Consider the following 23164-nt stretch of genomic DNA (forward strand, 5'->3'; position numbering starts at 1 on the left):
ATCATGACTTCCACATTAAGTGCAATCTTTGTACCTCCTCTGTAACCATCAAAGCATGCCAGCCATGAGGCATTCCATTACATTTAGCTCTCTGGCTAAGCTTATCCAAACAAGACGAAGTTAACTCATACACATGAGTAATTTAAAACAGATTTGTTGTGAAATACTTAGATGTGAGAAGTATAGTTAAAGGACACCTTCGTGCCCTCAATAACTCTTACGTTTACGCTTACGATCACTACGCCTTGGTGCAAGCCCAACATCAGCAGCTGAGATGGAGGCCATCTGCTCTGTACACTGATCCCTTGCTTTTGACGACTGTGGTGAGTGTCCTCTGGAGGTCTGAGGCCTTGAGGGCTCCAGCCTATTGGAGGTCTCCTGCCCTGATGCAGGGATATCCTTCATGGCCTCGCCTACTGGATGTAATGGGGTCAATGGTGGAGGGGATGAGGAAAGGCCGCTCACCCTGGGGTATTCAGACATGCCCCCGGAGCAGTTGGGAAGGACTCCTTATCTTTCTGGGTGAACAATGGCACTTGTCTGTCTCCCTGAGGGGAAGGGGCACCTGGAGGGAGGTCCATGTGCCTCATCCCTCTCTCGCCTAGCCACTGCTGCACTGAGTCCATGGTTAGAGCGATGGAATGCAGGACTGAGTTGATATGGGTCGAGTGATCTACCTGGCTCTCCATGGCAGTCGCCAACCTCTCCATGGACTAAGCCATGCTGGGACACAGTGGAACTCATGGCTTGCATGGGCTCCTCCATTGCTCCTGCAAAGCTAAGCATGACCTCTGACATCAGACGTATGTTCCCCTACCTTTTGCTGCATGTCCAGTAGGCTTCTTGTGGTTACTGCCAGAGGCCCATCAGCAGCGTGGGTCTCAGCAGTAGCCTGGTCCCCAGCAGTCCTCCGTGTGTCAAGGGACCCAGCTGTCAGTCTCCGTCTGCTGATCTAATGTCTCCGTGTTGTGATCACCAGATTGTGACCCCGATTCTAATCGTGATCCCTTCGTGACCCGTGTGGGTGTAAATACGCTGGCGGAGGTTGATGAATGGGCTGGTGACGGTGCATCCTCTGGGACATTGGTCTAATCATCCCCACAGGTGGAGTCTTCAGGGGCTTCTTGGAGTTGAGGCCTGCACCTGGGATTGCTTTGAAATGAAGAACAAACAGAACCACATTAAGATTCATCACAATATGAGAGCTACACATTTCCTCGTGTTCCACCTGTGTGCCCATATACCATCACCAGGTTGCATGCATTTTGACACTTATGCCTGCCCTTTCCAGCCTCACCAACTGCTACTGCTCTTCCTCCCTCCTCTCCTGCGAGCTGCAGAGCCTGTTCCTCAGTAGGTGTGCGAAGCCTCAGGTCAGGAACACCACCTCCTGCCTTAGATCTTTCTCTCGCATTATGTCTCTGCTTGTCCTGCTTGACAAAGTGCAGGGTTATTTATATCTCAAGTGACAGTTAACCCCGTTGTCTGAATGCATCCCCATCACGTATGCTGTCCCGTCAGGCGCAAGTTGCATCCAAGTGCTCACATCAGCCAGATTTTCACTCGATTTGGCCTCAATTCCCATGCGGCACTGAGACTGACCACCTATTCCAATGCCTGGCAAACTCTCCCACTCACAAATTTACATTGTTGTCAATCCCTCGAGAGACTCTTTGGTATGATGCAACCACTTACTCTGGCGGCTTGGAGCAGGCTAGTGACCCATTTCCTACTCTGCACCCATGTTCTCTGATGGACCCTACAGTTACGCACTTCCTCTGCCTTGGTCAGGCGGGTAGATCTCTTAGTGCCATCTTGGGGAAATAGCATCACCTGACAAGGGCCTGGAAGAGAAGCTGCAGGGAGGCATCACTGAACTGTGGGGCTGGTTTATGTCTACTCATTGTCATTAGATATGATCGAGGGAGGTCAAAGACAATAAATAACAGGAGAAAAATGAATCATGAAGGGAGAAATTTGAGTGGGGGTGAGGGACAAGAACTGCTGCTCAGGAAAAAAGAGATACTTTTACCAAGGTTATGGAGCTAGCCAGTAATGTTATGGCCTTGATGCTGAGCATCCCTGTTTGACGGGGGGCTGTTTTATAGCCCGGACGTACATTCTTCATTGTTAACTGATGACGCCCCTCACCAATGAAAAGCTTCCTCCGATGTGCGATCCCATGTTTCTCCCATGCCCGCCACCGGCCAATTATATTTTAATTTTAATCGCCTGGGAACTGGCTCCCAACATAGAAGTGGAAATGCTGCCCACTTCTGCTTCCGCCATCAGGAACGGTTGATAAAATACTGCCCTGGAAGTGCATAGTAGGAAATTGCATACTTATAACCTGTGATTTTTCTATTCGTTAATTATAAGATGTAGAATATTTTGCTTAAAAGCTCAACTAAAGATGGGGCAATGTGGAAAGCAGTGGAAGGTATAATAAAAGCTGCAAAAGGGGCTGTGGATAAGTAGTGTATAGCTGACCCGCGGGAGCATAGTGGAGAGGGTATGTTAGGGAACTGATGGTCTTAAAGTGACTAATTGCAGTATGGGTTCTATTCTCCTGCACCTCTACTTCCGCTAGGCTGTTAGACATTCCTCCCCCATACTATCACCTTTCAACAATCCTGAAGCATGCCAAATTTGCCACATGCTCTAAAATTCCTCAATTCTATTATATCTGTAAGACTTGAAAGTGTCATGCCTTGTCACAAATCCAAAGTACCTGCCATGGTTGCACTTGATTGGCTTAAATGTCATGTGAATAAAACTGAAAAGGTTCAAAGCATTGAGTTGAACATAGGAACAGGAGTAGGCCATTCAGCCCCTCCAACCTGTTCCGCCATTCAATTAGATCTGTATCCTAACTCCATTTGCCCACCTTGTTTCTGTAACCATTAATACCCTTACCTAACAAAAATCTCTCTTTCAGTTTTGAAAGTTTCACTTGACCTAGCCTCAGCAACCTTTTGGTGAGTAGTGAACAAATATTGAGTAGAAAAGGAAAGCCACCATTTGAGAAGTACTAAGGATTTGTCAATAATCAGCAATCCAGATACAGCTACCAATAACACAACTAATCAGGGGAACTAAAATAACCTTTCCCAGTTTGCTTGAGAAATTTTTTTGGATGCCATTTTACTTTGTCAATAGTCCAAGTCACAGTACTAAAGTAGAAATTTTGTAATATCACAGACACAAAATGTATACATACTGTTGCCTTTTCTGTGTTTGAACTCTTTCCAACATTTTCTACCAGGGGTCTGCCCCTCTTTCTAGCACCCTGCATTTGACTTCATGGGACTTCCCACAGTTGTTGCTTCGTCAGCTATCAGCTAACCTGAAGGAAGAAAGCTAGACAGGTAGCTGACAAAACACCTCCCAAAATACAACAGTAACTTGCATTTATATACTGGTCTTAAAATAGTAAAACTTCCCAAGGAGCGTTGTCAGGCCACGTCAAGAGATGTAAGGGCAGATGACCAGAATCTTGGTCAAGGAGGTAGGTTTTAAAGAGCATCTTGAAGGAGGAGAGACGGGCAGAGAGGTTTAGAGAGGGAATTCCAAAGCTTAGGGCCTAAGCAGCTAAAGGCATACGCACCAAGGGTGGAGTGATTAAAATCCGGGATGTGCAAGAGGTCAAAATGTCCTAATATTGCTTTATGCAGCACTCTGTGGACCGCAGCTCACAGAAAATAGCTTAAAGCTGCTTCTATTCAGAATAATTGGATTATGTTCTTTGGTGCGGCCGCACATTTCATGTGGGACTCACATTACATACCAGGACTATTTGTAAGTGACAGCCCTTCTCTATGCTATTCTTGCAGTGGAAAAAGCCTGACAGCACTAAACCCAATTGAGTTATTGTCGGGATAAATGAATACTTTGAAAGTAGCTGTGATTTGTATTCTGTAAAAATAGCAAAACATAGTAAAGCAAGAACTTTTAACTCTATCTTTGGTGACATTGACAAGAAAAACAATGTAAGCAATTACATACACAGTTGCAACATATAATAATGTAAACATGTTGTACATTATGCTGAAACAAACCCACCACACTCATCATTCTCTGCTCCAGTTTCAGCATTAGAAATCTGTCTAGCCACCGAACTGTGTTGCCTCAGTTGCCAGATAGCAGACAACTTTTCCATCCCTGTTTAAACTAATATATCTCAGTCCAGTTCCCACTTCACTCAAACGTTCTACTCTTTGGACCAAATTGCATTCCCAAACCAACTCTGCTCTGCTCTCCAGCCAATGGCCCTGACCACCCATGAAGAGCACTGTGGGAGAATTCTGGATATATGTTAGAATTATTAGGAGTGATTTAAGATATGTGATCTCATCGGTTGGGTGACAATTCATCTATTATCCATCTTCACAGAATCACAGCACAGAAGGAGGCCAATCGGCCCGTCGTGTCTGCATTGGCTCTCCTAAAGAGCCATTTACCAAGTGCGACCCCACCCACCAGCCTTCTTCCCGGAGCCCTGCACATTCTTCCTTTTCAGATAACAATCCAATTCCCTGTTGAATGTCTCGATTGAATCTGCCTCCACCACACTCTCAGGGAGTGCATTCCAGATCCAAACCGCCTACTGCATGAAGCAGTTTTTCCTCATGTTGCTTTTGCTTCTTTTGTCAATGACCTTAAATCTGTGCCCTCTCATTCTTTCATGAGTGGGAACCGTTTTTCCCTACCTACCCTGTCCATAACCCTCATGATTTTGAGCACCACTATCAAATCTTCTCTCCACCTTCTCTTCTCCAAAGAGGACGTCGTGGATAGAACGTTTAGCGAGGTGGTCACACCGCAGGTAATGACTGCAGAGGCAGAAAAGGGATGGGTGACCACCAGGCGGAGTAGTCGGCGCAGGCAGGTAGTACATGGGTCCCCTGTGGCCATCCCCCTCTCAAACAGATATACTGCTTTGGATACTGTTGGGGGGGGGAATGGCCTCCCAGGGGAAAGCAGCAACAGCCAAGTTCATGGCACCATGGATGGCTCAGCTGCTAAGGAGGGGGTGAAAAAGAGTGGGAGAGCCATACTGATAAGGGATTCAATCGTCAGGGGAACAGACAGGTGTTTCTGTGGCCGCAAACGAGACTGCTGGATGATATGTTGCCTCCCTGGTGCTAGGGTCAAGGATGTCTCGGAGCAGCTGAAGGACATTCTGAAAGGAGAGGGTGAGCAGTCAGAGGCTGTGGTAAACATTGGTACCAATGACATAGGTAGAAAGAGGGATGAGGTCCTGCAACAAGAATTTAGGGAGCTAGGTAGCAGATTAAAAAGCAGGACCTCAAAGGTTGTAATCTCTGGATTACTCCCGGTGCCACGTGCTAGTGAGTATAGGAATAGGAGGATAGAGCAGATGAATGTGTGGCTGAGGAGGTGATGCAGGAGGAAAGACTTTAGTTTCCTGGATCACTGAGTCTGTTTCTGGCAAAGGTGGGACCTGAACAAGTTGGACGGGTTGCACCTGAACTGGAATGGGACCAACATCCTTGCTGGGAGGTTTGCTCGTGCTGTTAGGGGGGGGTTTAAACTAATTTGGCAGGGGGATGGGATACCAAGTAGACTTACAGTAGGGGGTGAAAGACAGTCAAATATAGAAGAGAAAATGCTTCAGTCTGGAAGGCAGAGCAAATATAGACCTGTTAAGGCACAAGTGAAAAATACAATGCTGGATTGCATCTATTTTAATGTAAGGAGTCTTACTAGTAAGGCAGATGAATTGAGGGCATTGATTAGCACATGGCAGTATGATATTATTGCTATCACAGAGACATGGTGAGGGAGGGGCAGGACTGGCAACTCAATATTCCAGGGTATAGAATCTTCAGGCATGACAGGGGAGGGGGTAAAAAAGGAGGTGGCATTGCACTGTTGATCAAGGAGTCAATTACTGCAGTAAGGAGGGATGATATCTTTGAAGGTTCCTCAAATGAGGCCATATGGGTAGAACTTAAAAACAAAAAGGGGGCAATCACTTGGCTGGGAGTCTACGACAGGCCTTCAAACAGTCAGGGAGATATAGAGGAGCAGATACATAAAAATATCTGGTGTAAAAATAATAGGGTAATAATAGTAGGGGATTTCAACTTCCCTAATATCAACTGGGATAGTCTTAGTGCAAAAGGCTTAAAAAGGGCGGAATTCTTAAAATGCAGAGAGGAGAGCTTTTTGAGCCAGTACGTAGAAAGTCCTACAAGAGAAGGGACAGTATTGGACCTAATCCTCGGGAATGAAGCTGGACAAGTGGTAGAAGTGTCAGTGGGGGAGTATTTCGGGGATAGTGACCATAAGATTTAAGGTAGTTATGGAAAAGGACAAAGACGGACAATAAAGGTACTGAATTGGGGGAAGGCTGATTTCAGTATGATAAAACAGGATCTGACCAAAGTGGACTGGGAGCAGCTACTTGTAGGAAAGTCTACATTAGACCAGTGGGAGTCATTCAAAGAGGAAGTGGTGAGAGTTCAGAGCCAACATATACCCGTTAAGGTGAAGAGTAGAACCAACAAGTCCAGGGAACCCTGGATGTCAAGGGATATAGAGGATTGCTTCAGGGGAAAAAAGGAGGCTTATGGCAGATTCAGAGCACTGAAAACAGCGGAGGCCTGAGAGGAGGATAGAAAGTGTAGGGGGGTTACTTAAAAAAAGTAATTAGGAGAGTGAAGAGAGGATGTGAAAAAACACTGGCGGGCAAGATAAATCAAAATCCTAAGGCATTTTATGTATATTAAGGGTAAGAGGATAAGCAGGGAAAGAGTAGGGCCCATTAGGGACCAAAGTGGCAATCTGTATGTGGAACCGAAGGATATAGGTGCGGTTTTAAATGATTACTTTTCATCTGTGTTCACTATGGAGAAGGACGATGTAGGTGTAGAGATCAGGGAGGGGGATTGTGATATACTTGAACATATTAGTATTGAAAGGGAGGAAGTATTAGCTGTTTTACTGGGCTTAGAAGTGGATAAATCGCCAGGCCCAGATGAGATGTATCCCAGGCTGTTATGTGAGGCAAGGGAGAAGATAGCAGGGGCTCTGACACAAATTTTCAAATCCTCTCTGGCCACAGGAGAGGTACCAGATGACTGGAGGACAGCGAATGTGGTATCATTATTCAAGAAGGGTAGCAAGGATAAACCAAGTCATTACAGGCCGGTGAGTGGTTGGGAAACTATTGGAAAAATTCTGAGGGACAGGATTAATCTCCACTTGGAGAGGCAGGGATTAATCAGGGATAGTCAGCATAGCTTTGTCAGGGGGAGATCGTGTCTGACTAACTTGATTGAATTTTTTGAGGCGGTGACGAAATGTGTAGATGAGGGTAAAGCAGTTGATGTAGTCTATATGGACTTCAGTAAGGCTTTTGATAAGGTCCCGCATGGGAGATTGGTTAAGAAGGTAAGAGCCCATGGGATCCAGGGCAATTTGGCAAACTGGATCCAAAATTGGCTTGGTAGCAAGAGGCAGAGGGTAATGGTCGAGGGTTTGTTTTTGCGAGTGGAAGCCTGTGACCAGTGGTGTGCCGCAGGGATCGGTGCTGGGACCCTTGCTGTTTGTAGTGTACATTAGTGACTTAGATGTGAATATAGGAGGTATGATCAGTAAGTTCGCAGATGACACGAAAATTGGTGGTGTCGTAAATAGTGAGGAGCAAAGCCTTAGGTTACAGGACGATTTTGATGAACTGGTAAGATGGGCGGAGCTGTGGCAAATGGAATTTAATCCTGAAAAGTGCGAGGTGATGCATTTTGGGAGGACTAACAAGGCAAGGGAATAGAAAATGGATGGTAGGACCCCAGGAAGTACAGAGTGGTGTACTTGTCCATCGATCACTGAAGGCAACAGCACAGGTAGATAAGGTGGTTAGGAAAGCATATGGGACACTTGCCTTTATTAGCCAAGGCACAGAATATAAGAGCAGGGAGGTTATGATGGAGCTGTATAAAACACTAGTTAGGCCACAGCTGGAGTACTATGTACAGTACTGGGCAGCACACTATAGGAAGGATGTGATTGCACTGGAGAAGGTGCAGCGGAGATTCACCAGGATGTTGCCTGGGCTGGAGCATTTCAGCTATGAAGAGAGACTGAAAAGGCTAGGGTTGTTTTCCTTAGAGCAGAGAAGGTTGAGGGGAGATATGATTGAGGTATACAAAATTATGAGGGGCATTGATAGGTTCGATAGGAAGAAACTTTTTCCCTTAGTGGAGAGGTCAATAACCAGGAGGCATAGATTTAAAGTAAGGTGCAGGAGCTTTAGAAGAGTTTTGAGGAAATAATTTTTCACCCCGAGGGTGGTTGGAATCTGGAACGCACTGCCTGAAGAGGTGGTAGAGGCAGGAACCCTCACAACATTTAAGAAGTATTTAGATGAGCACTTTAAATGCCATAGCATACAAGGCTATAGGCCAAGTGCTGGAAAATGGGATTAGAATAGTTAGATGCTTGATGGCCCGCACAGACAAGATGGGCCAAAGGGCCTGTTTCTGTGCAGTATAACTCTATGACTCTAAAACAGTCCCAACTGCTCCAATTTATCCACATAATCTTTTGGAGTATATTTTTAAAACTATCTTAAAAGGGGGCTCCAGTTACCACTTTGATCTATAAACTATAACTCTGATTATTTTTTAATTGATGATGAAGGTGCGATCTGATCATCCTATACAAATTCTGGGTTGTGATGTTTGTGTGTTCCTTTGCATTGCAGGTGATAGTTTCGGATATTGTGGTGACCCAGGAATCCCAGCACATGGCATTCGGTTGGGCAAGGATTTCCGAGTGAAGAACATGCTTCGATTCACCTGCGAAGCTGGCTATACACTTAAAGGATCTTCAGAACGTGTCTGTCAACCAGATGGGACCTGGAGTGGGATCCAGCCAGAGTGTCAAGGTACACTGGGCATCAGAACAGCACAGCTAAGGGGCAGAAATACTTACATAGTAACGCATGATATCTCAAAGGAAATCGTTCTAACCACTTGAGAAGATTTTTTGAGCTATTTAATAATTAGCCAAATTTTTTCGAGTTGTCTTCATGCTTTATAAAGGGGCATTGTTGTCCTGCAAACTGACTTTAAAGTTAATTAAGCTCGCCAATAGTTTCTGGACAGTGCAGCCTCTTACTATCACTAATCAAATACTGACCAGTGCATTAATTACATCAAACTACTGTGTTGCATTATACTTCTATGAAGCTGGTGTTAACTTCCATTAAAAAATAAGTTTGAGTAGTTTATTCATGGCAATACCACAATGGAAATCTAACCGTTTCTCTTTCAGAGTACATATCATCCAAATAGTATACATGAAATCGTCTTATACTCCCAAAACACTCTATTTTATCTGCATTAAACCTCTGTACATCTGCTCAGCTATATGTTTAGGTATTCCATTACTCTAATAGGGAGATGTTTTAAAAAAAAGCTACTTTATCTTCCACAAGCAAGTTTTAATCTTTCACAGATGTTTTGTGTTTGTGTCATTTAGAGTGAGATTATTTGCATTATGATTATGGAAGGGTTTATAAACAGATGGTTCAAGAGAGTTTGATCAAAGACAGTGTTTAAAAGGGATTAATTAAAAATATGGCTAAAAGGGTTGATTAACCATATCTTTAATCAGTCCTCTTTAACAAATCCTTTAAAGAGTTGATTAAAGATATAGCTAAAGGGGGACTGATTAAAGCAGTTAAAGAGAGCTGATGACCAAAGAGTGGCTGATTAAAAGTATGGTTACAGAGATGCTGATTAAAGGGATGATTTCAATATGATGAATGAATATGAATCCTGGCCCTATAAGCTGTTTATTGATTGTCCTTCACATTGGTCTCAGTAGAGGAGTTAAATTGGAAGATAGTCTGCAGCAGATTTGATGCCAAATTTAATTTCAGCTCGAGCACGCTCAGGTTCTGAAAAATAATGGACAGTGGAAATTACCTGAATTCAAATGGACGTGTTCAGAATTGGTAGGGATCATAGGCTGAATTTTGTAGGGGCAGCAGTGGCCCCGTTAGTGGGCCAGAAAGCTGGGGGTAACCCCGCCTCAGACACTTGGGGTAGGTACACCCACAGTGCTGTTAGGAAGGGAGTTCCAGGATTTTGACCCAGCGACAGTGAAAGAACAGCGATATGGTTCCAAGTCAGGATGGTGTGTGACTTGAGGGGGATCTTGCAGGTGGTTGTGTTCCCATGCATTGGCTGCCCTTGTCCTTCGAGTTGGTAGAGGTCGCGGGTTTGGAAGGTGCTCTCTAAGGAGCCTTGGTGCATTGCTGCAGTGCATCTTGTAGATGGTACACACTGCTGCCACTGTGCGTCGGTGGTGGAGGGAGTGAATGTTTGTAGATGGGGTGCCAATAAAGCGGGCTGCTTTGTCCTGGATGGTGTCGAGCTTCTTGAGTGTTGTTGGAGCTGCACCCATCCAGGCAAGTGGAGAGTATTCCATCACACTCCTGACTTGTGCCTTGTAGATGGTGGACAGGCGCTGGGGAATCAGGAGGTGACCTGCTCTTGTAGCCATAGTATTTATATGGCTACTCCAGTTCAGTTTCTGGTCAATGGTAGCCCCTAGGATGTTGATAGTGGGGGATTCAGCGATGGTAATGCCATTGAATGTCAAGGGGAGATTGTTAGATTCTCTCTTGTTGGAGATGGTCATTGCCTGGCACTTGTGTGGCGCAAATGTTACTTGCCACTTATCAGCCCAAGCCTGGATATTGAGCAGGTCTTGCTGCATTTCTACACGGACTGCTTCAGTATCTGAGGAGTCACGAATGGTGCTGAACATTGTGCAATCATCAGCAAACATGCCAACTTCTGACCTTATGATTGAAAGAAGGTCATTGATGAAGCAGCTGAAGATGGTTGGACCTAGGACACTACCCTGAGGAACTCCTGCAGTGATGTCCTGGAGCTCAGATGATAGACCTCCAACAACTACAACCATCTTCCTTTGCGCTAGGTATGACTCCAACCAGCGGAGGGTTTTCCCCCTGATTCCCATTGACCTCAGTTTTGTTCGGGCTCCTTGATGCCATAGTTGGTCAAATGCTGCCTTGATGTCAAGGGCAGTGACTGTCACCTCACCTCTTGAGTTCAGCTCTTTTGTCCATGTTTGAACCAAGGCTGTAATGAGGTCAGGAGCTGAGTGGCCCTGGTGGAACCCAAACTGAGCGTCACTGAGCAGGTTATTGCTAAGCAAGTGCTGCTTGATGGCAATGACACCTTCCATCACTTTACTGATGATTGAGAGTAGACTGACGGGGCGGTAATTGGCCGGGTTGGACTTGTCCTGCTTTTTGTGTACAGGACATAACTGGGCAATTTTCCACATTGCAGGGTAGATGCCAGTGTTGCAGCTGTACTGGAACAGCTATGCTAGGGGCGCTGCAAGTTCTGGAGCACAGGTCTTCAGTACTATTGCTGGAATATTGTCAGGGCCCATAGCTTTTGCAGTATCCAGTGCCTTCAGTCGTTTCTTGATATCACGCGGAACAAAGAACAAAGAACAGTACAGCACAGGAACAGGCCATTTGGCCCTCCAAGCCTGCGCCGATCTTGATGCCTGCCTCAACTAACACCTTCTGCACTTCCGGGGCCCACATCCCTCTATTCCCATCCTATTCATGTATTTGTCAAGATGTCTCTTAAACGTCACTATCGTATCTGCTTCCACCACCTCCCCTGGCAGCAAGTTCCAGGCACTCACCACCCTCTGTGTAAAAAACTTGCCTTGCACATCCCCTCTAAACTTTGCCCCTTGCACCTTAAACCAATGTCCCCTAGTAACTGACTCTTCCACCCTGGGAAAAAGCTTCTGACTATCCACTCTGTCCATGCCGCTCATAACTTTGTAAACCTCTATCATGTCGCCCCTCCACCTCCGTCGTTCCAGTGAAAACAATCCGAGTTTTTCCAACCTCTGTGAATCGAATTGGCTGAAGTCTGGCATCTGTGATGGGGGGACTTCAGGAGGAGGCCAAGATGGATCATCAACTCGGCACTTCTGGCTGAAGATTGTTGCAAATGCTTCAGCCTTATCTTTCGCACTGATGTGCTGGGCTCCCCCATCATTGAGAATGGGGATATTTGTGGAGCCACCTCCTCCAGTTAGTTGTTTAATTGTCCACCACCATTCACGGCTGGATGTGGCAGGATTGCAGAGCTTAGATCTGATCCATTGGTTATGGCATCGCTTAGCTCTGTCTATCGCATGCTGCTTATGCAGTTTGGCATGCAAGTAGTCCTGGGTTGTAGCTTCAACAGGTTGACACCTCATTTTGAGGTATGCCTGGTGCTGCTCCTGAATGCCCTCCTGCACTCTTCATTGAACCAGGGTTGGTCTCCTGGCTTGATGGTAATGGTAGAGTGGGGGATATGCCGGGCCATGAGGTTACAGATTGTGGTTGAGTACAATTCTGCTGCTGCTGATGGCCCACAGCGCCTCATGGATGCCCAGTTTTGCATTGCTACATCTGTTCGAAATCTATCCCATTTATCACGGTGGTAGTGCCACACAACACGATGGAGGGTATCCTCAATGTGAAGGCGGGACTTCGTCTCCACAAGGACTGTGCGGTGGTCACTCCTACCAATACTGTCATGGACAGATGCATCTGCAGCAGGCAGATTGGTGAGGACGAGGTCAAGTATGTTTTCCCCTCTTGTTGGTTCCTTCACCACCTGCCGCATACCCAGTCTAGCAGATATGTCCTGTAGGACTCAGCCAGCTCGGTCAGTAGTGGTGCTTCGAACCACTCTTGGTGATGGACATTAAAGACCCCCACCCAGAGTACATTTTGTGCCCTCGCCACCCTCAGTGCTTCCTCCAAGTGCTGTTCAACATGGAGGAGTACTGACTCATCAGCTGAGGGAGGGCAGTAGGTGGTTATCAGCAGGAGGTCTCCTTGTCCATGTTTGATCTGATGCCATGTGACTTCATGGGGTCCAGAGTCGATGTTGAGGACTCCCAGGGCAACTCCCTCCCTACTGTATACCACTGTGCCACCACCTACCGGTGGGACAGGACATACCCGGGGATGGTGATGGGAGTGTCTAGGACATTGTCTGTAAGGTATGATTCCGTGAGTATGACTATGTCGGGCTGTTGCTTGACTAGTCTGTGGGACAGCTCTCCCAACTTTGGCACAAGCGTCCAGATGTTAGTAAGGAGGACTTTGCAGGGTCGACAGGGCTGGGTTTGCCGTTGTCGTTTCCCGTGCCGAGGTCGATGCCGGTTGGTCCGTCCGGTTTCATTCCTTTTTATTGACTTTGTAGCGGTTCGATACAACTGAGTGGCTTGCTAGGCCAATAACTAGGATTGAAAATGATGTGCCTCGTTGTGGTTCAATACAAGCCAAGCCTGTAATTTAAAAAAAATACAAGTATAGCAGTTATGGTTTTATTCATTCTCATGACATAACCATCACTGGCTATATCAGCCATTATTATCTGACCCTAGTTGCCCCAAGTAGGTGGTGGCCTTCTCGAACTACTGCAGTCCATGAGGTGATGGTGCTTCTGTTAGAATTTTGACATAGCGACGATGAAGGATAACATTATATCACCAAGTCAGGGATGGTGTGTAACTTTTTGGGGAACCTGAGGGTAATAGTCTTCTCGTTCACCTGCTGCCCTTATCATTCTAGATGGTCGAGGTCATGGGTTTGGAAGGTGCTGCCCAAGAAGCTTTGGTGTGTTTATGCATTGCATCTTGTAGATTGGTGGACTGCAGCCACAGTGTGCACATCAAAGGAGTGGCTGTTTAGTCTTTTGGATGATGTGCTGATCAAGTAGATTGCTTTGCCCTTGATGGTGTTGAGTTTCTTCAGCTGTGCCAGGCAAGTGAAGAAGGTTCCATTGCACTCCTGACTTGTGCCTTGTGGGTGGTGAAGCGTCTTTGAGAAGTCAAGAGGTTAGCCACTCACTGCAGAATACATAGGCAAAGATTTTACCAGCCCCCAGAGGTGGGCTGAGAGGCAGGAGGAGCTGGTAAAATCGTGGGGAGCTGGTAAAATCGCGGGGAGCTGCATCAGGTCGGCGCCTCTACGCAGTCCTGCCAGCGAGGCATTTTAACAGAGACATGAATGGATGCAGATTAGCATAATTAAAGGCCCATTTAAGAGGCATTTCTCAGGGTTGTTGGTATTTTGCCGATGGTGGGTCGATGGTTGCCACGTGGGGAGGCTGCCAGCTAAATGGAAGCGGCATCCCTGCGCCAGCCTGGGGGTGCATGACATCACAGCCAGATGCTCAATGATCCAAGGAGGGGGCCACAGCAGGGAAGGCAACCCCAGTGATCTCCCTGGAGGGGTTTCCCCTCTGATCCTTGGCTGGCTGATTTTTAAATTTTTTTTAAATTTAGCTGGCCCAGCTCCTGAGGTCTCCTGCCTACCTCAGTATTGACCACCTCTCCTGGTGGTGCTGATGAGGCTTCAGAACTGCCAGCCCTCTGATTGGGCTGGTAGCCATCAGGAGCCTGTCCGCTGTCCTTAATTGGACAGCAGGCAGTCGCTTATGGTGAAACTGCCAAGCAGGTCCTGCTGCCAGCAAGTGCGGGCTCAGGACCCACTTTTCGCTGCAATGTCGGAGCACCTACATCTGTGGTAACATTCAGGCCATAGTCTCTAACCTGCTGTACTTGGTTGGCCCAGTTGATTTTCTGGTCAGTGGATATTGATGGTGGGGTATTCAGCGATGGTGTTGCCATTGAATGTCCAGGGATGGTGATTAGGCTGTCTCTCGGTCGAAATGATCTTTGCTTAGCACTTGTACAACATCATTTGACGCTTATCAGCCCAAGCCTGGATGTTATCCAGGTCTTGCTGCATGCAGGCACGGACTGCCGCATTATCTGAGGAGTTACGAATGGTACTGAACACTCTGCAATCATCAGAAAACATCCCAACTTCTGACCTTACAAAAGAGGGAGGGTCATTAATGAAGCAGCTGAAGATAGTTGGTCTTATATCGCATTGAAGACTCATATGGAATCCATCAGATTAATTGACCATAATTGTTGGCAGAAATTGTTTTGAAATCCCTCAAGGGATATGGATTTAATCACTTTACAAATAGCCTTAAATAACAACAGAATAATGACAAAGCAAAGTAAATGGTAAAAGCAACAAAGGATTTTTAAAGAAATCAAAAACCTATTCTTGGCATTGTTAATGTGGAAAAAGGCTACATTCCAGTACAAGTATGAAAGATGGTCAAGAATAATGCTGTCAGCATTAACAACAAATCTTGCACCTCAGTGGCCATATTTATGCAACTTCTGGAAAAAGGAGGAATAAGTTCCCCAGCAAATGGAAAATTGTATCTTTAGACAGTCAGAATGCTACCAAGTTTGAGTGTGGGTGAAAGATTCAAGGACCAAAGGAATATTGCAACAAAAAGCCTCATTGCCTCAATCTTATGTTACATTGACACAAACTGATCCCTGTTTCTCTTATTTACACAATCATCTTGATCATTCCCAAACCACAAGAAAAAGATGCACCTACACAGTTTGAAGGACATGTCTAGCCAAAGCAAACAAAAATGCTCTACAATTAGATCTGAGATCACAAAAGTTTTTCAGTGACAGGCAGGTGGAGAATCCAGGAGACTTTCTATCCCCTCCAAAAAGACCAGGCATACAACTTTATGGGAATACTACACTTTGAATTGGTTCGGGAAAATGTACAAAAAGATTGAAACCGTGACATTATTATTCCCTGTTAAGTTTATGCTTTGGTGCTAAATTATGTACATACACTATAAATAATGCCAGCCGAGTGATTCGTGAGGAAGTGGGTATAATCCAGTTTGGAGAGGTGCATAATTGAATAGTTTACCTGGCCAAACTAGAAACTTCAAAATTCCTGAAATACATGGACAAGAAGTTTTACAAAGCCTCCTGTATTTGAGTCAATTTCCAAAAGAACCCATAATGCATCAGTTTTGTGATTAAATGTTATTTGTTAATGTTTGACCAAATAAAACTAGACATGAATGTTTTCAGGAGAACTGGAATAAGATGATCCTCCTAGCTTTTCTGTTAAGAAAACAAATCACACAACTGATTTGAAACTATGGTCAGAACAACCAAGGTTTTGGCTTGCAGTTTCAACTTTCACCTGGAATAAAAACTGAGCTGTCACATTTAATTGCTGAATATAAACATTTCTTTCCTGTTCTTTATTGTGTTATGATCCCTCTTTCAGCTGAATCTGGTACTATTCCACCAAATAATCAAACAAAGCTGTAAACAAAAGTAATACAAATGCAAAACCCTGCAGATGCTGGGAATCTGGAATAAAAACAGAAAATTCTGGAAATTCTCAGCAGGTTAGGTCACTTCTCTTCGTGGAATGCCCACCTTGAAAAAATTCTGCTCTTTGTTCCAATGGTATCTATTTGTCACCATTCTTCTCTGTTTTCCTTTTCATGTCTTTATTTGTCCCTTTACCACCCACTTTTGCCTTGCACCCTCATCCCTTTGGTCATTTTAAACTCCTGCCTTTCACCCCAACACAGACCTTCCCTTTTGTTCTTTCCTCCCCGCCCCACTTTCCCTGCCTTTGTACTTGCTTAAAACCCTGTGATATCTGTAACATTTTCCAATCCTGACAAAAGGTCATCAACTTGAAACATTGGGCTGAATTTTCTCGGGTGGTTCGCAATCCCGATGTCAGCCTCAATTCGGGATTGGGAACCGAGAAGTGGCCGTGGAGGGACGTTGGTCGTGATCTACCCAGAGGTGGCTAATTAAGAAGCTGCCTCTGGGACCACCATCCAGTTAAGGACAGTGGGCAGACCCAGGTAACTGGGAAGTTTAATAGGAGGGCGTACAGCAATGTTCAGCTGGCAGCCCCATCGGGAGAAATGGGCACTGCTGATCTAGGTAGAAGAACGCGAGAGCATCTGAAGATGGAGGTGCCCTCTGAAGAAAAATAAAATTGTGAAAAGTAAGTGCGGCCACAGCTGCCAGGTCATCATTCTGGAGTGAAAAGCACACCATGGGATGATCTGCGGCCAAGGATGTGACCCTCTGATCCCCATGGCTCCAAGAGGGGTTGATGGCTTCTCCTGGCCTGCCACCTGTGAGACAGCTCCAGGCAACAGCTGGGTTTTAGCCTCAGTGGTGGGAGGACATGTCTGCCATTGGGAAGATCCTGGCAGTGTCAACAATTCGCCCCCCAAGTAGGCATTTGATTGAGCCTGATTAGCTACCAGCCACTGCGGCTTGGTGGCCAGTGTCAGTGAGGCCCACTCCCCAGCAAGATCACTCAGAGGCTGGATCAGTTGGGGAGCCACCCCGAAGTGAGATTATCTAATTTAGCTGCTGGTCCTGCCTCCAAATCCATTTCCGTGGGACCGGGAAAATTCAGCCCAAAAACTCTGTTTCTTTCTCCACAAATGTTGTCTGACCTGCTGAGTATCTCCAGCATTTTTTGTTTTTATTACTAAAGGATAGTAATAGCAGTCCTCTCAGATCTGGGTCTGAGGTTGAATCCGATCCTGATTAATGGGATTAAAGTCCCCCACTGTGGCAGTACCAATCTGACACGAAATAAGCTCCTCAGTCTCAGAATAATTTTAGTGAGTCTACGGCACACTGTAATTTGGCACCATATTTATAGCCACACTAAGAAAGGCCAACATGATGGCTAGAAGTGCTAAACAGAAATGTCACATGGATGGTAAGCATGTAAGGTTGAAGTTAATTATCCAACCTCTTGCTGAACCTTCTGTCTGGTGAAGATGCCGGGGCCAGACAACCTGTTGGACACCCAAAGTTCCACTTCACGGTTGCTTGCAAGTGTGACTTGAAGGCCCTAAATGTTGACTATTGCTCTTGGGAGTCACTAGCTGGCAATGACCAGTTGCTGCAACAGCTACCAACATCAAAAACAACAACTCACGGTGTCACTTGGCAGCTTCACATGCAGCACTTGTGGCAGAACCTGCCTCTCAAGGATTGGCCTTCACAGCCATCAACAAAGGTGCACCAAGAGAAGCCATCTAAATGATTGTTTGCTGCATCTCCATCATCTTTCTTAGATGGAGGGTCTGCTGAATCGAACAATCATCTTGAATTATTTATTGCACATTACTCAATTTACCATCCAAATGTTGCTGAACTGAGGAATTAACAATACAACTAAACTGTTCTCTAAGCATTACTTATAGAAAAATAAAATACAGGCTTATAACAGAGCTGGACTAATAAACTCATATAAATCTCATTATCAACTGGAATGAGGAACCTGTTATAAAATGTATTAAATATATGGATTTTTTAAATGGTTAATTAAATGCATTCAGTAAGTTGAATATTTAATAAATGTAGTGAGTGGTTTAGTATTAATTAAATATAGTCAATAAATTAATGATGCTAAACTTAGACGGGCAGCATTTCCCAAACCCACGACCTCCACCACCAAGAAGGATAAGGGCAATAGGTGCATGGGAACACCATCACCTCCAAGTTCCCCTTCAAGTCACACACCATCCTAACTTTGAAATATATCACCTTCCCTTCATCGTTGCTGGATCAAAATCCTGGAACTCCCACCTAACAGCATTGTGGGAGCACAGTTCCCACCACTTAAAACATCCATGTTTAAAAATGGAATCACTGATATCAGTCAAAAAGCAATAACCATTAGCCATTTGCATTAATGTCAATTTCCCAATGATGCTGGTTATGGTGTTTTAAGTATACTGTTTATTTTGGGCAGAAACTGCTTACTCACCAGCTCGCACCTCGCCGATATGAACTACAACATTTGTGTTATCTGCTTGGGAATTACACAAGTTGTCAGGGTCACAGACAACAGAATGTATTTCATTTCTCTTCTAATTTGTGAGTGGCAATGTGAGGAATGTCAGTGCTGAGAAACTGCAAACCTCTCCATTCGTTTTTGTGTCCATTATGTATATCAAGCATTCCAAGAGAAATGCCTTTGCAGCTCATTTCACTGCATCTGTGGTGCTCAGCAAACCTGCTGTTTGCCTGTTTGCATATCTCAGGGTCTCTGTTCACAGCCTGACTGCCTCATTGCCAGAGTTGGCAGCAGCAGCTGATTGTGTTTCCAGCACATGCATGCTTGGGTGCACTGGCAGACCGGACACAACTACTGTTTGTTTGGCTGAATGCTGTGCAGCCTCTGCTCCCGTTTCACCTTGGATCAGAGATCCAAGTATCAGACCAGCATGACCGGGTGAAGGCACAATGATAGTACGAAAATAGTCTGTAAGGTCCTACAGTTGCACTGCCCCCTGCAATTACATGTTTTAGGAAGCTGTTTCTCATCGTTTAATAACTCACCCTCAAAACTCTTCTTTGCCATTTTAAAAGCATTAATAGCAAAAGTTTTTCTTTTCTTTTTCTTACTACACCATATTCAATTGACCTTTTTTATATAACACCATCACGTGTAGTGGGAAAATCGAATTCACATGAACCCACGTGCTGTAAGTTGTTGGGACTGTTTAAGTGTGATTTCTATAAAGTGATTCATCCTCCATGAGTCAATATGTAAAGAAGTCAACTCAAACCATCTGTCACAGATACTTTGACAGAACCAAAACAATCTTGAGGTGAGCTAAATTTGTTCTCCTTTCTGCACACTTAGATCAATTCCTGACTATTTGTTCAAGCTGCTTGTTTAAGCCTGGTTACCATCAATTTGCAAAGCTTCTTTTCCACATTTTCTTTACCTCTAGTGTCCTGTGTTAATCTGTGCAACATAGAATCACAGAATTCTTACAGCGCAAAAGGAGGCCATTCAGCCCATCGTGTCTGCACTGGCTCCCCGAATGAGCAATTCACCTAATGCCATTCCCCTGCCTTCTCCTGTAACCCTGCAAATTCTTTCTTTTCAGATGACAGTCTAATTACCTTTTGAATGCCTCGATTGAACCTGCCTCCACCACACTCTCAGGCAGTGCATTCCAGATCCTAACCACTTGCTGCATGAAGACATTTTTCCTCATGTCACTTTTGCTTCTTTTGTCAATCACTTTAAATCTGTGCCCTCATGTTCTTGATCCTTTCGTGAGTGGGAACAGTTTTTCCCGATCTACTCTATACAGACATGATTTTGAATACCTCTATCAAATCTCCTCTCAACCTTCTCTTCTCCAAGGCAAACAGTTCCAACTTCTCCAATCTCTCTTCATACCAGAAGTTCCTCAACCCTGGAACCAATCATGTAAATCTTTTCTGTGCTTGCTCCAATGCCTTCACGTCTTTCCTAAAGTGTGGTACCCAGAACTGGACGTAATACTCCAGCTGAGGCCAAACTACTGTCTTATACAAGTTTAGCATAACCTCTTTGCTCTTGTTTTCTATGCCCCCATTTATAAAGCCCAGGAAACTGTATGCTTTATTAACTGCTCTCTCTCAACCTGTCCTGCCACCTTCAATGATTTATGCACATATACCCCCAGGTTCCTTTGCTCATGTAACCCCTTTAGAATTGTACTCTTTACGTTTTAATGTCACTCCATGTTCTACATACCAAAATGAATAACTTCATCTGCCTCTTGTCCTCCCATTCCACCAACTTGTCTATGGCCTTTTGAAATTCTACACTATCCTCCTCACTGTTCACAACCGATCCAATTTTCATATCATCGACAAATTTTGAAATTGTGACCTGTACACCAAGGTCCAGGTCATCAATATATATCAGGAGGAGCAAGGGTCTCAACAGTGAACCCTGGGGAACTCCACTACAAACCTTCCTCCAGCCTGAAGAACACACATTAACCACTACTCTTTGTTTCCAGTTGCTCAGCCAATTTTGTATCCATGCCCTTTTTATTCCATGAGCTATAACTTTGCTCACAAGTCTGTTGTGCGGCACTGTATCAAATGCCTTTTGGATGTCCATGTGCACCACATCAACATCATTGCCCACATCAACCCTCTGTGTTACCTTGTCAAAAAAAGTCCAGCAAGTTAGTTAAACATGATTTTCTCTGAACAAATCCATGCTGGCTTTCCTTACTTGACCTTCATTTGTCCATGTGACTATTAATTTGGTCCTGAATTACTGTTTATAGAAGTTTCCCCACCACAGAAGTTAAACTGACTGGCCTGTAGTTGCTGTGCTTATCTTCACATCCTTTTTTGAACAAGGGTGTAACTTTGCAATTCCCCAGTCCTCTGGCAGCATGCCAGAGTCTAAGCAAGACTGGAAAATTATGGCCAGTGCCTCTGCAATTTCCACTCTCACTTCCCTCAGTTTCCTTGGATGCATCTCATCCGGCTCTGGTGCCTTCTCAATTTTAAATATAGTCAGCCTATCTAACATCTCCTCCTTATCAATTTAAAATCCTTCTCGTGTATTAATTACCTTCTTTTTCATCGTGGCCTGGGCAGCATCTTCTTCCTTGGAAAGACAGATGCAAAGTATTCATTTAATACCTCAGCTATTCCCCCTGCCTCCATGCATCAATCCTCCTTTGGGTCCCTCATCAGCCCTACTCCACCTTTTACCACCCTTTTAATATTTACATGCCTATAGAAGACTTTGGGAATCCCTTTTATCCACCTGGCATCTGTCATAAGCACACTTTTTCTTTTTCAGCTTCATCTCCATCTCTTTTGTCATCCAGGGAACTCTGGATTTATTTGCCCTAACTTTCGCCTTCAAAGGAATACACCTTGACAGTGCCCAAACTATCTTTTCTTTGAAGGCAGCCCATTGTTCAACTACTGTTCTTCCTTCCTACCTTTAATCCAATTTATTCGGCCCAGATCCATTTTACCCCATCTCAAAGTTTATTCATGTATAAATTTCCAGATTTATATACTTTTAAAAGGAGTCTGCAGCCTTTGACATGCTTGACCACACATCCTCCTCCAATTCCTATCCACCGTTGTCTAGCTGGGTGGGACTTCTTTCACCTAGTTCCATTATTATCTATTCTAGGGTTGTCCACATTACAATTTTTGTCTTACATAGAGGGCTGGTGAGACAATCTTGGAAAGATAAAGGCATTAAAAATCTATCTTGCTATTAATCAAAATAACAACAAATGTGATTTTTTGTGAAGAATCTTTAAATGAGATTAATTTATTGTCTTACTTTCTTGACACTATGTTGTACACTGATTTAGTGAGATACCTGTCATTTTTTTGCTTGCACAAGTAGTCAATGTTTTCCCGGACACTTGTAATGATGCGGAGTATTCCGGATAGATGTCCATCAAGAGGGAGTGATCTTGATCTCTTTCTCTCTCTCTCTTTATCTCTCTGTGTCCCCCCCTCTCTGTGTGTCCCCCCTCTCTGTGTGTCCCCCCTCTCTGTGTGTCCCCCCTCTCTGTGTGTTCCCCCTCTCTGTGTGTGTCCCCCCTCTCTGTGTGTGTCCCCCTCTCTGTGTGTGTCCCCCCTCTCTGTGTGTGTCCCCCCTTTCTGTGTCCCCCCTTTCTGTGTCCCCCCTTTCTGTGTCCCCCCTCTCTGTGTCCCCCCTCTCTGTGTCGCCCCCTCTCTGTGTCTCCCTTTCTCTGTGCCCCCCCCTTTGTGTCCCCCCTATTTGTTGTTTACCCCCTCCTATCTGTTTCCCCCTTCTCTTTCTGTCCCCCTCCTCTCTGTTCCCCCCTCTTTCTCTCTCTGTCTCCCATCTTTCTCTCTCTGTGCCCCCTCTTTCTCTCTCTGTGCCCCCTCTTTCTCTCTCTGTCCTCCCCCTCTCTCTCTCTGCCCTCCCCCTCTCTCTCTGTCAGTTGCAGGGAGCAGAAGAACTCAGCACAGCAACTTAAAAGTACAAGTGGAAACAACATCTGTGTTTGTTCTTGGTCAGTTTTTTTTTTAATTACAAGTCAGTTTCACAGCTGACAGGTGCTGGGAGTGGGAACAGCAGTTCCTGAACTTCGGACAGATTTGGGGTTTTCTGGCAGATTCTGACTTTTTTTAAAAAGCCCACCAGGAAACTCCAAATCTGTCCGAAGTTCAGAAGCCAATGTTCCCTAAGTCAGCACTTGTCCCCTGTGAAACTGACTTGCGATTAAAAGGCTGGTCTGGAAGAAGAAGACAATGGGAAATTTCTCATCTCTGCAATACATCCACGGGCCAGATGGAAACTTTTGGCGGGCCAGATCCTGGTCTGCAGGCCGTATGTTGGACAACTGTAATCGATCTAATCATA

The 23164-nt window shown here is 45.0% G+C and overlaps 1 protein-coding gene across 1 annotated transcript in view; it reads left to right on the forward strand.

Moving 5' to 3' along the window:
- Window positions 1-23164, forward strand: part of csmd2 (CUB and Sushi multiple domains 2) — a 2056060-nt gene that overhangs the window by 1934104 nt on the left and 98792 nt on the right. Inside the window, exon 57 of the mRNA XM_068011193.1 lies at window positions 8732-8914. Within this exon, the coding sequence (XP_067867294.1) occupies window positions 8732-8914 (183 nt within the window). The remainder of the gene's footprint in view (window positions 1-8731; window positions 8915-23164) is intronic.

The sequence above is a fragment of the Heterodontus francisci genome, chromosome 31 (genome assembly GCF_036365525.1).
Source record: "Heterodontus francisci isolate sHetFra1 chromosome 31, sHetFra1.hap1, whole genome shotgun sequence".
In the NCBI taxonomy this organism is placed as follows: domain Eukaryota; kingdom Metazoa; phylum Chordata; class Chondrichthyes; order Heterodontiformes; family Heterodontidae; genus Heterodontus; species Heterodontus francisci.